Source organism: Pelodiscus sinensis, chromosome 25 (assembly GCF_049634645.1).
Source record: "Pelodiscus sinensis isolate JC-2024 chromosome 25, ASM4963464v1, whole genome shotgun sequence".
Lineage (NCBI taxonomy): Eukaryota > Metazoa > Chordata > Testudines > Trionychidae > Pelodiscus > Pelodiscus sinensis.
The window spans coordinates 16278647-16294571 of record NC_134735.1 but is presented as its reverse complement, the minus strand read 5'-3'; the positions used below and the strand labels follow the sequence as shown (position 1 = coordinate 16294571).

Genomic DNA, 15925 nt, shown 5'->3' with positions numbered 1-15925 from the left:
CAGATTGAAGGGTGGCCTCCTACACAGTGCTTGAAAACCAGACTCCAAAGAGAAACAGCAGAGCTGCAATTCATTGGCAAATTTAACACGATCAAATTGGGACCGAATAAGGACTGAGAATGGTTCTCTCACTACAAAGGCAGTTTTCCCTCTCTTGGTATTTTGCATAAAGCATATCTGAGTTAGGTATATTCATATTCATGAGCATATTGCCATAAAGAATATTAAATATGCCTAGTTCCCTGCCATCTCCCCACAAGAGCCAGCAGGAGAACTCCAGAGTCCTGGGTCCCCAGCCTCCTGCTCAGACCCCAGAATCTTGCTATATTTTGGGTAGATTTATTTCTCCTTTCCATGCCCACTTTTGTCGTGCAGGTACCCTGTGCAGGACAAGACCCTTGGACCTGGTGTTCCTCATAGACAGCTCCCGGAGTGTGCGCCCAAATGAATTTGAGCAGGTTAAAGTCTTCATGTCCCAGGTCATCGAGTCCCTAGACGTGGGCCTTAACGCCACTCGGGTGGGAGTGATCAATTATGCCAGCACCGTCAAGAACGAGTTCTCCCTCAAGACCCACCGGAGCAAAGCCAGCCTGCTGCAAGCGGTCCGCAAGATCAAGCCCCTCTCCACAGGCACCATGACAGGTCTGGCAATCCAGTTTGCGATCACCAGGGCATTCAGCGAGTCAGAAGGGTCCCGTGTGCGGTCTCCAGAGATTAAGAAGGTAAGTTACTTTGCTGCTGTGCTGCAGCACTGAGAAGTCCATGGTGCTTCTCCGTGACGCTGTCACCCCTCTGTCCCACCCTCCAGTTGATCTAACCTGCGCAACTTCAGCTATGAGACTAGGATAGCTGAAGTCAACATACTTGAAGCTGTTACCCACACTCTGGGGGTGCCCAACTTTACCCAGTTCCTAGGGCTCAAGCCGTAACTTCCTGTGAGTTTGCAGGACTTTTTGCCAATGAAAGAGCCTTGCCCACTAATACTCTCTGTTTATTAACCATTACCAAGCTAGCAGAATACACATGCTAGGCATACTGGGCCATCCTCATGCATCCTAATCAGGGCAGCTGAACTTCCCTGTTGGCCAGGCAAGGTCATTCTTGTCTGGATTCTGGTTGCTGCACAGGCAGCTCTGGTCTTTAGGCTGTGTCTTGGAGGTGAGTTCTCCCAGGTCTTTCCTCCTTATTTTTTCTGTTCCTTCTTTTCCTTTCTCCTTTTCCCCTGGTCTCCTTCTTGGACCTCAGTTTATTTAATGAAACTTGAGTCCTGCTTAGCTTTACCTTAGCCATTTATTTTACTACAATCCTACTAACCAAGCCTAACATCCTGTAACAGACTTATCTCACCAATCGTACCCCACCACCTTAATTGATTTACACCTCCCAAAATTAATTATACAGCAGACAGGAACCAGACAGAGCTCAGACAGACAAACAATAGGAAAGCGAGGACCATAGTCATAGAATGAGGATTTCACAACCCAAGTAGTTGAGAAGTCATGTCTTGCCAGATGAGATGCTGTCAAACTGTTTTCTTTAACCGCCTGGGGAGCTATTTCTTTCTCGTCTGATAGTGGGGGCTGTTAGGACAAGGTCTCTTTCTTACCAGCCTGCTATCACAATTGAGATGGAATGTGAAGATGCAACTCCCTGCTCTGCAGCTAATGGCTGCTACTCTTTGATGATGGCTGCAGATGAAGGCCTTAGGCTCTAGGCCTTCCAAGGTGGCTAGTGAAAAAGGCATTATCCTTATGCTGCGGTGTCTTCCTTCCTGTAAGGTTGATGGAGACTGCTCTCCCGTCAACTCTGGCTACTCTTCTTCTCCTGGGCCGTGTCCAGACTCAGGGTTTTTTTCGGGAAAAGTAGTCTTTTCCTGAAAAAACTTCCCCTGCGTCCAGACTCAAGCCGCGTTCTTTTGAAATTATTTCGAAAGAACGCGGCTTTTCTTTCGATGGCGGTAAACCTCAATTTACGAGGAAGAACGCCTTCTTTCGAAAGTTCCTCTTTCGAAAGAAGGCGTTCTTCAATGTAAAGAGGCCGTCTTCGAAAGAGAGCATCCAGACTCGCTGGGTGCTCTCTTTCGAAAAAGCGGATTTCTCTTTCGAAAGATCCGCCTGCAGTCTAGACATAGCCCTGGTGAAGTGCCGGAGTCAACAGGACAGTGCTCAGAGGTCATGCTAAATGGACTGCTGATGGATCGTTTGCTGCAGCATCAATACACCATGTAGTGAAGACAAGCCCTTAGAGCCCACGGCTCCTTCATCCCATATGTAAAGGTACCATCTGACTGCAGGGCGTGGGGCATCAAAATTCCTACTTGAATGTGCTAAGGAACTGCCCTCCCTCAGAGCTTGAGTCCCTGAAGCCAAAAAGCATGAGCAAATTGGCAGTGCTCTGTGGAACTGGGAACAGCTTCAGAGGGAACTTTTTCTAGGGTGGGTTTAAGCCTGTCCTTTCTCTCTGAACCTGACCTACAGCTCACCCCCCTAAAGAGCAGTTCAGGTCTCTCATGAGAAATTTTATCCCCAGCAAGACCTTTCCAGGGAGAGAGAGCAGCAAGAGGCGATGAGGAGGGAAGGAAATTAATGTTTCCAGCAAGTTCCTCCTGTCAGTGCAGGAGGTGGCAAACCCGACTGTGGAAACTCAATCAGACAGACGCAAATACAGGGCCTCCTTTCAGCTGGGTCTCCCAAGCACTCTAGCAAACACAGTCACCACTTCACTGAGGGATGGTTGGGCATGTTACAAACTACTAGGTAGCTTTGTGCTCAGTGAAATATGATGTTACTGTATTATGTGCTAGAGAACAGTGCACTCTATTGTCTGATCGTGGCCTTTGGGAAGAGAATGCCGGGCAGAGACTCTCTCGCATTCCTCCTAGACTGTCTACAATGGATAATTCACAGCATGACAATGAGAAAAAACCCCAGCAAAAAGCTGCTATCATTTTTTGTCTGGTCTCAGTAACAACCAACCCAAAAACCTAAAGCAGAGCAGAAAATAATAGACTCAAATCCTTCTTAGTGTAACTCAGTGACCCTATTATTCCAGGGATAGATTTTGCTCATTTTTTTGTGTGATAAGCAAATAAGTTAGTGACCACCTATTTATTTATTTTTGACTCTATCACAAATGACCCTCCCCATTTCTTCTGAGAAGTCATTCTATAATACTGGTGGTGCCAGACCACTATGATATCAAAATATTACCTAAACTTTTTAAAAAAGAAAAATACGTTTTCTATACAAAAGAATTTTTTTTATGTTTGTGGAATTTTTTTGTGGTCAAAATGTTTTGGTTTATTGAGCACTAAAAGAAAAAAGCAAAATGTTTAATTGAGATCCTTTACATTCTGGAAAATAAATTAATTAGTGATTTTAAAAAATTAGTACATTTTCATTTGTATTTCATGTCTTGCAAGCTTCCTTTTTGTAGTTAAGCTCACCAAAGATTTCTCTGTTAAGTCAACCTGGTCATCTCCCATATTTGCTTTTCTTACTGCACATTGGGATGGTTTGTTCCTATGCCTTCAATAAGGCTTCTTTAAAATACAGACAGCTCTCCTGGATTCAATGGTTTCATGTTACAATGGGGGCAGGTCTAGGTTGGATATTAGGAAAAACTATTTCCCCAGGAGAGTGGTGAAGCACTGGAATGGGTCACCTGTGGAGGTGGTGGAATCACTATCCCTAGAGGGCTTTAAGTCCCAGCTTTCTGAGGCTCTGGTTGGGATGATTGGCTGTGTCTACACTGGCATGAATTTCCGGAACTGCTTAAAACGGAATACTATTCCGTTTTCAGTTTTTCTGGAAAAGGAGCGTCTACATTGGCAGGCTGCTTTTCCGGAAAAGCCCTTTTTCTGGAAAAGCGTCTGTGGCCAATGTAGACGCGCTTTTCCAGAAAAGACTACTGGGCTGTCTACACTGGCCCTTTTCCGGAACAGTGTTCCAGAATAAGGACTTATGCCCGAGCGGGAGCAGAATAGTTTTTCCGGAATAGCGGCTGATTTTGTACAGTAGAACGTCGTTGCTTTTCCGGAAATTCAAGGGCCAGTGTAGACAGCTCGCAGCTTATTCCGGAAAAGCAGCTGATTTTCCGGAATAAGTGGCCCAGTGTAGACACAGCCATTTAGTTGGGGTTGGTCCTCTTTTGGGCAGGGGGATGGACCTGATGACCTCATGAGGCCTCTTCCAACCTTATGATTCTATGTTGAGTTCAGATTAATTCTTCAATTTGTCAAGGTTGTTTTGAATTCTGGTCTGGACTTTGTGTTTCTCTGGCACCTTCCACTTAGGGATTCCTGTGCCCTTTGCAAATATGTATGAATTCCACCTGACAGCCAACATCAGTCCTAGGGCAACTTCACTAGTGTCCACAGAGTTACCCCAGTGATTGTTTTGGAACATTTTTCTCATTTAAAAGATGAAGGAAACTGAAAAATAAGCCAAATTCATTCAAATTAAGCTGCCTAAAATTAGGCACCTAAGCTCATATTTCAGGATTTTAGGGTATATCTACACTGCCACCATAGTTCGAACTAGGGATTTAAATAACGTCCTTGCAGGAGGAATAACGGTAGTTCAAATTAGGAGCTTTAATTCGAACTACCTAGTCCGTGACATATGTAGCTGCGAGCAGGTAGTTCAAACTATGGGCCACTTAAAAATGGCAGCTCCTGGGAACATGCAAATGAAGCTCGGGATATCTAAATCCCACGCTTCATTTGCAAGTTCGATGCCTACATTAGCCACCCTAGTTCGAACTAGGGTGGCAGTGTAGACATACCCTAAGATCCCGAAATATGAGCTTAGGTGCCTAATTTTAGGCAGCTTAATTTGAATGAATTTGGCTTATTTTTCAGTTTCCTTCATCTTTTAAATGAGAAAAGTGTTCCAAAACAATCACTGGGGTAACTCTGTGGACACTAGTGAAGTTGTCCTAGGACTGATGTTGGCTGTCAGGTGGAATTCATACATATTTGCAAGACATATTCATACACACTGAGGCAGGACTAAGTATTATCTACCATCCCAGGCATGTGTCTGTCTAACCTGTTCTTAAAAACCACTAATGATGAAGATTCTACAACCCCCATAGGTAATTTGTTCCAGTGCTTAACTACCCGGATAGGTAGGAAGTTTTTCATAACATCCATCCTAAACCTCCCTTGGGCAGTTTAAGCCCATTAGCTCCAGTCCTGTGCTCAATGTATAAGGAGGACAAATTAACACCTTTTTATAACAACTTTCTACGTACTTGAGGATTTCTCATGTCCCCTCTCAGTCTTCGCTTCTCCACACTAAACAATCCCACCCGCCTTTTTCCAGTCTTTCCTCATACCTCATGTTTTCTAGAACTTTAATCATTTTTTGCAACCCTCTGGATTTCCTCCCATTTGTCCTCATCTGGGAGACTCCACCTGATACGCCCTTTTAACTTCACTGTGAACCATTAAGAACTGCCCTTTGCGTATGGTTTTTCAGCCAGCTGTGCACCACCTTTATAACAGGCTTGTCTGGCTTTTGTTTCTCTAGTTTGCTTATGAGAAAATATTCTGAGACAATATCAAAAGTCTTCCTAAAATCAAGTCTTTCGCAGGATGGTTATCCTGTCAAAGAAGGAGATGAGTTTTGTTTGGCATAATTTGTTCTTGACAAACCCCTATTGATAGTTATTTATCACTAATCTATTGTAGGAGCTTTCAAATAGATTTTTTGATTATTAGCTCCATTGTCTCTTCAGATAGCAAAGCGAAGCTGCATGAACTGTATTCCTTAAACAATGAGAAGTCCTGTGGCACCTTAGATTTGAGATTAGACGAAGGTTTCTAACCATTAGAGGAGTGAGGTTCTGGAACGGCCTTCCAAGGTAAGTAGTGAGGACAAAAGATCTATCTGGCTTCAAGTTTTGGCTAGATGGCCACGTCTAGACTGGCATGCTTTTGTGGAAATATTTTTAACGGAAAAGTTTTTCCGTTAAAAGTATTTCCGCAAAAGCGCGTCTAGATTGGCACGGATGCTTTTGTGCAAAAAGTGCTTTTGCGCAAAAGCATCCATGGCCAGTCTAGACACGATTTTACACAAGAAAGCCCTGATCACTATTTTAGCCTTCAGGGCTTTTTTGCGCAAAACAATTCTTCCCTGTCTACACTGGCCCTCTTGTGCAAGTATTCTTGCACAAGAGGGCTTTTTCCCGAGCAGGAGCGTGAAAGTATTTGCGCAAGAAGCACTGATTTTGTACATTACAAAGTCAGTGCTCTTGCGCAAATTCAAGCAGCCAGTGTAGACAGCTGGCAAGTTTTTGCGCAAAAGCAACTGCTTTTGCACAAAATCTTGCCAGTCTAGACGCACCCGATAGGTTTATGAAGGGGATGGTTTGATGAGATAACATGATCTTGGTAACTAATTGACCATTCATTATCAGTTGTAAATAGGTCAATGGAGGGATGATAGGAGTTACTATAGAGAACTTTCTGGGTGTCTGGCTGGTGAGTCTTACCCACATGCTCAGGGTTTAGCTGATCGCCATATTTGGGGTCAGGAAGGAATTTTCCTCCAGGGTAGATTGGCAGAGACCCTGGAGGTTTTTCGCCTTCCTCTGTAGCATGGGGTACAGATCACAGCTGGAGGTTTCTCTGCATCTTGGGGCCTTCAAAGTATTTGAAGGCTTCAATATCTGAGATATAGGTGAGAGGATTATTCTAGGAGGGGGTGGGTGAGATTCTATGGCCTGCATTGTGCAGGGGGTCAGATTAGATGATCATAATGGTCCCATCTGACTCTGTCTATGAGTCTGTGAGATTTATTGGAGCGTGAGCTTTCGTGGGTAAAGACCCACTTCGTCAGAACTTCTCATTGTTTATGCAGATTCAGACTAACACGGCTACCCCTCTGATATTTGTAATTCCTTGGGTTGTCCTTATTCCCCTTTTTATAGTGAGGTACTATATTTTCCTTTCCCCAGTCCTCTGAGATCTTTCCCATCCTACATGAGTTCTCAAAGAAAAGCACTAATGGCTCACGGATCTTTTCAACCGGTGCCTTAGGTATTCAAGAATGCATTCCCTGAGACTTGGAGATACTCAAGTAGTCTAATTAATAATTTTTTCCTTCTCTCTTTTAGCCTCAGATGCTACCCCATTTACACAGCTATTTTACTATGTTCATCTATTGATCACTGCTAACCTTTCTGGTGAAAGGTTTGGTCATTATTGTGTTTTCTGTTATTATCTCTCCCGCCTCACTGAATAACGGGGCCTACCCACTGGCCGCCTTTTGGCTTCTATCACATTTGTAAAATGTTTTCTTGTTTATGTCCTGGGCTGGTTTAATCTCATTTTGTGCCTTGTTCCAATTTCATCTTGTGCAGGCCACAAAACAGCTCTGAGATGGCGCCCAAGCCCTAGCTGAGCTCCTGCTTCTTGAGATTCACTAGGCTCCTGTGCTTAAATCCCATATGAAGGACCCCAGGCTTTTAAAGCTTTCTTCAGTCAGAAAAGGGTCCAGGCACTGCCTCTGGCTCTGGGTTTTCAAGACCATTTTTGGGGGGCAGATCCTTTGGGGGCACCCTACTGAGAGAGCTGACAGCCCCATCTTCATATAGTTAGTGTTGGTTCCTCCTCCCCCACAGCCTCAGCTCCTCCTTTCCCTGACCTCCAGCTTCATGGGCCTTCTGCTCTACAGCTGGTTTCTCCAGGGACTCATGACAACTGAAGCACATAACACACAGACTTTGCAAATGGATTCCCAAGTCAGTCCCTCTCTCCTGCAGACAGCACTGGAAATCTTCAGACCCAGACAACACAATAACACGCCTGTTTGCCCTTTCCTCACCACTCTGGAGCATTCTTCAGGATTTGGGGCACTGTCTTTTCTGATTCTAAATCCTCTCTCCTGGACCTCTCTCCTCGTGGCTTCTCCACGGGAGCTTGTCTGCTAGTTCGCTCTCCCCTCCAGCCAGCTTCCTTTGACCCTGGCTGATTCCTTGGTGAAATATATAAGGGTATGTCTACACTAGCCCCCTAGTTCGAACTAGGGAGGCTAATGTAGGCATTCGAAGTTGCAAATGAAGCCAGGGATTTAAATATCCCGCACTTGATTTGCATCTTCCCAGCCGGTCGCCATTTTTTGAAATTTACAAGTCTGGACTAACTGCCCACGTCTACACGCAGTAGGGACCCAGTATTTCGAATTAAAGCCCCTAAATTGAACTACCTGCTAAACCTCCTTGCAGGAAGAATAACAGGTAGTTCGATGTAGGGCTTTAATTCGAAATACCGGGTCCTTGCCACGTGTAGACGCGGGCAGTTAGTCTAGACTTGTACATTTCAAAAATGGCGACTCGCCGGGAAGATGCAAATCAAGCGCAGGATATTTAAATCCTGGGCTTCATTTGCAACTTCGAATGCCTACATTAGCCTCTCTAGTTCGAACTAGGGGGTTAGTGTAGACATACCGTAACTGCTTCCCCTTCAGATCCTGTGCCTTTGTTCCTGCCTCATGTCCCATACCGCCTTTGTCTTCTTAAAACTCTGGTCTGCTACTGCTCGCTTTGGTTCTTCTTTTGAGGATTTCCACACTTCCAAGTTGCCGACTCCCTGGAGACCACCTGAGTGTTCCACCTCAGCCAGCCTCCTTAGCATACGTATCGTCCTACCAGAGCCCAGATTACGAACTTCTGCTATTTTTCTACAGCTCTTCCGGACTGGGTGGGAATTATATGACAGGGACCTCACAGGCCCATAGCTTACACAAATCCTGATACAGCAATTCCGTAACATTAAGCAACAGTCAAAAGCCGGAACTGTTTCCCCAATACAGCACACAATCTTCCCTCAGCAGAATACAAACCAGGGCTGCAGAGGCTTTCTAACCCACGTGTGGTTCCACACAGCTACTCTTATCTGTGGCAAAATTCCCATTGGAGACAACAGTACAAATCCCAGTCTTCTTCTTCTCATTCTGCTTGTAAAAATAGAATTCCTGTTGATTTCAGTGGTGGTTCATCTGTGCAAAGTCTGGGTCTAATCAGACTTTTGCCCAGCAAGAGCATTGTGGTTTTGCTGATAAATATGGATTCCTCATATAAATCTTACTAGCCCCTTTGTCTCAATAATATACTGTGGTGATGAGTTCCACAGGTTAAGCATACATTGTATGAGCATGTATTTGCTGTCATCACTTTTTAATTTATGGAAGTTTAATTGCATCGGGTCAAGACAATATTTGACCAGACTTCTTGATACTATTATTATACTTATCTCTACCGCTCCTTCTCTTCATCTACATCTTTTTAAATTAAATAAGTATCTACAACCTTTTATAATCTTTCTCACATGAATCTCATTTGAAATGCGCTGAATCTGCCTTTGCCCCTCCAACCTCTCTCCATTTTTCTGTCTTCTTTTGCCCTTTCCTCATTCAGCTGTCTCTTTTAAGATGAGGAGACCAGAGCTGGATAAAAATGAGTATGTACAACTGATGGATATAATGCCATTCTAATATTTTCTGTATCCGTCTCTGTACCTTTGCTTAATTCAGCGAGATAGTCACATGCTGCTTTAACCAGTGTGCACACTGAACAGTCTGCTTCCCTGAGCTGTCCATGACAATGTCAGGATCTCATCCCATTGATCCATTCCATATAGTTCCTTCCAAAGTGCATTATTATTCTGCTCTGGTCTGCACTGGAGTTGAGCTGCTGTTTATAGCACTTAGGTTCTTTTGGAGTTCTTCACAATTTCCTTGCATTTCTACTGCCCTCAAACATGTCAGGCTAATACACAGAGCATCTGCTCTTCCAGCACATTACTTATCATGCTGGGCCAGATCCAATGGAGCTATGGCAATTTACATCAGCTAAGGATCCAGCCCATTAAATCAACCACTTATTTCATAGTCATGATTCTGGAGCACTCCCCTAAGCAGAGAACTAGAATTTGCTTCCTATCTCTACCAGATTTGTATTCATTGCTGGTCTTTCCATTTCTTCCTCATTCTCCACAGTTACTGAGCTTCCTAACCTGTCACAGGAGGTACTTTATAGACAGACAACAGACATGGTGCACGTTAACTTCCTTTCTCTAAACTTTTTGGGGTTTTTGATATTATCTTCAAAGCCTGAAGGTCTCGTTTCCCCATCTTGTCCGCCAAATTCCTCTCCTGGCTGTGTCCACTGTAGCCAGTGGGCTGTCTGGTTAGAAGTGTAAACAATGGAAGTGCTGGCCTAATCCTGCTTCTGTTCAAGTCAATAGAAAACATGTCATTAGCCAGTGGGAGCAGAGCATGGCTGCAGCTTCCTGCTTTTGAAAATCCATGCTGCTGTTTCCGGATATCTAGGACACACGCTAGCACAACCTTCTGAGCACTGGCTCCGCTATGCTTCCAGAGGGAAGGAGCCCCAAAGGATCAAGGCAAATATTAGAACCCCATTTATTTGACCCTCCCTTAGCTGGCTCTCAGCATTTACCCAATAACCATTTCTGGGTGATCCCTTCAAGGAGATTTCTCCTGGGGCCACTAGATGGCACCACATCCTCACCTTTTCCCATTCTCCAGTTTATCCCATATTTGATTTTATCTCATGTGGTCCTGGTCCAAATTAGACGGGGTAACTGGGGTTTTGTGTCTATTTGTTTTACACTCCTTTGTAGCCCAAAGCAAAAAGTCTGGCTATTTTACCACCAAAAGACGACAGGGTCTCTGGCTTATTACTGTCCTCCTTAAGGAACAGTAAGATTTGGATCAGCATATTGTAAAGAACATTAACAAGCAAAAAGGGTATTCACACATCCACTCACCTCACAAGATATGGGGACTTCCTTAAATGCTACAGTGAGAGCCATTGAAAACATCCAGGTATGCCTCAATAATTAGATACGGCAACCTCAGAATCCTCAGGATGTCTCCATACCTGTACGAATGCGAGGAACACCTAGGAATTGCTCCAAACAGGGATGTGTCCTAGTTATCTAAGGGATGGATTGTATCACTAGAACACCAGGAGTTAGAGACTAGTAGGGAAAGTGGACAATAAGGAGAAGAGCAACTGGAAAATTCTGAACCTCAGAAAATTAAAGGTTCAGTTCAGAATCAGTTGGGGGCTGACTGAGCTCAACTATTTTAACAAACAAACCGGTCTACCCATCCTCGATACTTTTTTGATTATGACCCTCTAAACTTGTCATAGGCTCTGTCTACTACAGAACTCTTCTCTTCCCACTCAGTGAGGCCACCATGTTACTATAAGTATAGCATCACTTAGAAGCCCTGATGTCTCTCTGTCTGTTCACCCAACGATGAAAAAAACCTATGAACAAACCACACAGGCTCAGAGTTTCATGTATCACATGCTGGGCAGACTCCTTATTTGTAAAACTGAACTGAATCTTTATTAAGAGGATTAATTACAGAGCTGCAGCCAGCATTCTAGTCATGTGCACACAGACTGACTTCTTGGTACCTTCCCAAATTCATATAGAATCATAGACTCATAGAACCATAGAGCTGGAAGGGACCTCAGAAGGTCATCAAGTCCAGCCCCCTGCCGTAGGCAGGACCAATCCCAACTAAATCAACCCGGCCAGGGCTTTGTCAAGCCGAGACTTAAACACCTCTAGGGATGGAGACTCCACTACTTCCCTAGGTAACCCATCCCAGTGCTTCACTACCTTCCTAGTGAAATAGTTTTTCCTAATATCTAACCTGGACCTCTCCCACCACAACTTGAGACCATTGCTCCTTGTTCTGCCATCCGTCACTGCTGTGAACAGCCTTTCTCCAGCCTCTCTGGAACGTCCCTTCAGGAAGTTGAAGGCTGCTATCAAATCCCCCCTCACTCTTCTCTTCGGCAGACTAAATGAGCCCAAATCCCTCAGCCTCTCCTTGTACGTCACGTGCTCCAGCCCTCTAATCATTTTGGTCACCCTCTGCTGGACCCTCTCCAATGCGTCCACATCCTTTCTATAGTGGTGGGCCCAGAACTGGACACAATACTCCAGATGTGGCCTCACCAGAGCCGAATAAAGGGGAATAATCACTTCTCTAGATCTGCTGGCAATGCTCCTCTTAATGCAACCTAATATGACATTAGCTTTCTTGTCTACAGGGGCATACTATTGACTCATGTCCAGCTTCTCATCCACTGTAATCGCCAGGTCCTTTTCTGCAGAACTACTACTTAGCCAGTCAGTCCCCAGCCTGTAACAATGCTTGGGATTCTTCCATCCCAAGTGCAGGACTCAACACTTGTCCTTTTTAAATCTCATCAGATTTCTTTTGGCCCAATCCTCCAATTTGTCTAGGTCACTCTGGACCCTATCCCTGCCCTCCAACGTATCTCCCTGTCCCTCTAGCTTAGTGTCATCCGCAAACCTGCTGAGGATACAATCCAGCCCCTCATCCAGGTCATTAATAAAGATGTTGAACAAAACCAACCCTAGAACCGATACTTGGGGCACTCCGCTCTAAACCAACCACCAACCAGACATTGAGCCATTGATCACTGCCCATTGGGCCTGACAATTGGCCAGCTTTCTATCCACCTTACAGTCCATATCCAGTCCATACTTCCATACTACCATGCTGCACCCACAACACAAAAGGTCGTTCTAAAACATGACCTGCCCTAGACACAGGCTCAAGCAACAAAACTCCAAAATTTGAAATCAATTCTGGGTCCATAGCTCCTTGGAGCTTGGATTTTTATTCTGAGCACTAATTTCCATTGGCTCCAGGCTTCTGGTTGGATATTAGATATCTCTGAGGATCAACTCTGTGATATTGGTTCAGATCCATATCCTAATATCTGATCTGTACAGATTGTCAGTGCAATTAAAGAAGTGGAATTAGAGATTAATCTGGGATTTTTACTTCACTTATCTGCCTTGGAGAAAGAAAATGCCAGGAGTGCATCAGGCCACTAGTGATAGATGCTGTTAGAGAGACACTTACTCACTGACAGAATCGTGTTCACAGGATAGTGTTGCTCACTAGCACTAGTTGATAATGCACCATGTTGATAAGCCATAATCAGCAGCCTTATATCAGAGCCAGCAGACATGAAAGCAAAGCTGTGTACATTGCCACTTGCTGAGTGACATTTTTCACAGAGAGTTACTCAATCAATGGCTCTCTCTTCTGGCAAAAAGAATGGATTGCACGGCTGGCTTCTGCAGCATGCGGCCAGAGGGGAGCCCTCTGTGGCTTTGATTGATATTTCTATTGATGCTCCTGGTCAATAAAGGAAGAACGAAACATCAATGGAATGTTATTTTTTCCTAATACTCTTACAGCCTGCAGCGAGGATTTTCACAGAATAATTTTTTTCAAACCCACATTTCCAGATTCTGGCCAGAAACAGAAGAGCTGAACCTCGAGAACGTATGTTTGCACGATATTTGTCACCACCGGAAACAGCAAACTCTAGAGATCTTGTGCTCTTGTAAGGTTTCAAATACAGCTGACAGGACGACAACAATACCACTTAGTAGCAATGTCCAAATTGTCAGAGTTTGGTTTTGTTCTGCATTGGAACAAAATCAAAATCTTTTTTGTCTTTTCACGAAATGTAGTTGTCTTGAAATGTCTGGTTAGGGACCAATATACGCACCAGTGAGTTTGTGTAGTATGGTGGTTAGCACCTTGGCCTTGGCTGTAGCAAACCTATGATCAAATAACTGCTTTGGCCAGTTTCATAATACAGACTAGGGGTATGTCTACACTACAAAGTTAGTTCGAACTAACGGACGTTAGTTCGAACTAACTTTCCTAGGCGCTACACTAGCGCTCCGTTAGTTCGAACTTAATTCGAACTAACGGAGCGCTTAGTTCGAACTAGGTAAACCTCATTTTACGAGGACTAACGCCTAGTTCGAACTAGCTAGTTTGAACTAAGGGCTGTGTAGCCCTTTAGTTCGAACTAGTGGGAGGCTAGCCCTCCCCAGGTTTCCCTGGTGGCCACTCTGGCCAACACCAGGGAAACTCTATGCCCCCCTCCTGGCCCCGGACCCCTTAAAGGGGCACGGGCTGGCTACGGTGCCCGTGCCAGGTGCAAGCCTGCCAGCACCCAGCTAGCAGACCCTGCACCTGGCACGGCACAGAGCCACCCACCCGATGCCCCCCAGCCCACCCCCTCTTGCCGGGACCAGGCTGGCGGCTCCCGGGAGCTTGCCCTGGACCGCAAGAGGCGGGCACCTTCCTGGGCTAGTGCGGACATCGTGGACCTCGTCCACGATCTCCGCACTAGGCACAGGAAAGTGGCCGTCTAGGGCAGGAGAGCTGCCAGCCTGGCCACCCAGGACCAGGTGTGCATGAAAATCAAGGGGGTCCACTGAGACCCCCGACCCTGAGCCCTGAGCTTACAATGGCCGTCCTGGGTCAGACCAAAGGTCCATCTAGCCCAGTAGCCTGTCTGCCGTCAGCGGCCAACCCTAGGGACCCTGGAGGGGATGGACCGAAGACAGTGACCAAGCCATTTGTCTCGTGCCATCCCTCTCCGGCCTTCCACAAACCTTGGGCAGGGACACCACTCCTACCCCCTGGCTAATACCACTCCATGGACCCAACCTCCATGACTTGATCTCACTTCCCTTTAAACTCTGTTCTAGTTGTAGCCTTCACAGCCTCCTGCAGCAAGGAGTTCCGCAGGTTAACTATTTGCTTTGGGAAGAAGAACAACTTTCTCTTACTAGTTTGAAGCCTGCTACCCATTCCTTTCCTTTGGTGTCCTCTAGTCCTTCTTTATGGGAACTCATAAAGAACATTTCTGTATGCACCCTCTCCACCCAACCCCTGCTTTTAGAGACCTCTATCCTGTCCCCCCTCCGTCTCCTCTTTTCTAAGCTGAACAGTACCAGTCTCTGTAGCCTTTCTTCATCTGGGACCTGTTCCCAACCCCTGATCATGTTAGTTGCCCTCCCCTCTCCCAGCCTTTCTCTTCCCCTCTCCCACCTCCTTTTCCCAGTCTCCCCCAGTTTTGTTCAATAAAGACAGAGTCAATGTTGGAAGAAACGTTATCTTTATTTTGTACATCAATAAGAAGGGGGGCTAGGGAAGGGTAAGTGGAAGGAGGTGAGGGAGAAATGGGGTACGAGCCCCCGATGGGGAGGACTGGGCTGGCTCTGCGGGCTTCTGGGGGTGGAACTAATTCGAACTAAGTTAGTTCTAACTAGCGCTGTAGTGTAGACGTACCCTTACAGAATACTAAGGCTGGAAGAGACCTCAGGAGTACATTGAGTCCAGCCCCTTGCCCAAAGCTAGACCAACAACAACTAAACCACCAAAACTAGGCAACTGTTGAGTTCTCTCTGCTCATACTTGAGGGATTAACATTTTTTTTTAGTTCAGTGGTCAAACCAAAGGTATGAATAAACATTGGTTTGTTTTACACTGAAACCGAGGGGTTTTTGGTTTTTTTTTTTTTTTTTTTGGTCTTTCTTTTCAGAACAGAACACTAGAACACTAAAAGCATTTAATTTGAGTCAAAAGGACACATTTTTTTTAAAATGGCATGTCTCCTCAAACAGCATTTTTGACATTTTTCATTCTGAAAATATCATTTGTATTCAACATTTTGTTTCAAAACTGTCATTTAAAAAAGGCTTTTTTTCTATTTTCTTAAAATGAACCATTTCAACAATTCTAATGTTTTCATTTTTGTCTGAACTATTTGCTTGATTTTACCCAACTTCATGAATTGGTTTGGTGTCCAAAAAATGCAGGGTTTTTTGTGTGAATTCTGTTTGCCAATATATATATATATATATATATATATATATATATATATATATATATATATATATATATATATATATATATCCCCCGCTACACTTGTGGTTGCTGCTGTGTAGGGCTATGTCTAGACTGCAAGCCTCTTTCGAAAGAGGCTCTTTCGAAAGATACTTTCGAAAGAGCCTCTTTCGAAAGAG

At 44.8% G+C, this 15925-nt stretch overlaps 1 protein-coding gene across 1 annotated transcript in view; it reads left to right on the top strand.

Annotated features, from left to right (window-relative positions):
* Positions 1 to 15925, top strand: part of MATN1 (matrilin 1) — a 53046-nt gene that overhangs the window by 8853 nt on the left and 28268 nt on the right. The window contains exon 2 of the mRNA XM_006134553.4: positions 376 to 722. Within this exon, the coding sequence (XP_006134615.1) occupies positions 376 to 722 (347 nt within the window). The remainder of the gene's footprint in view (positions 1 to 375; positions 723 to 15925) is intronic.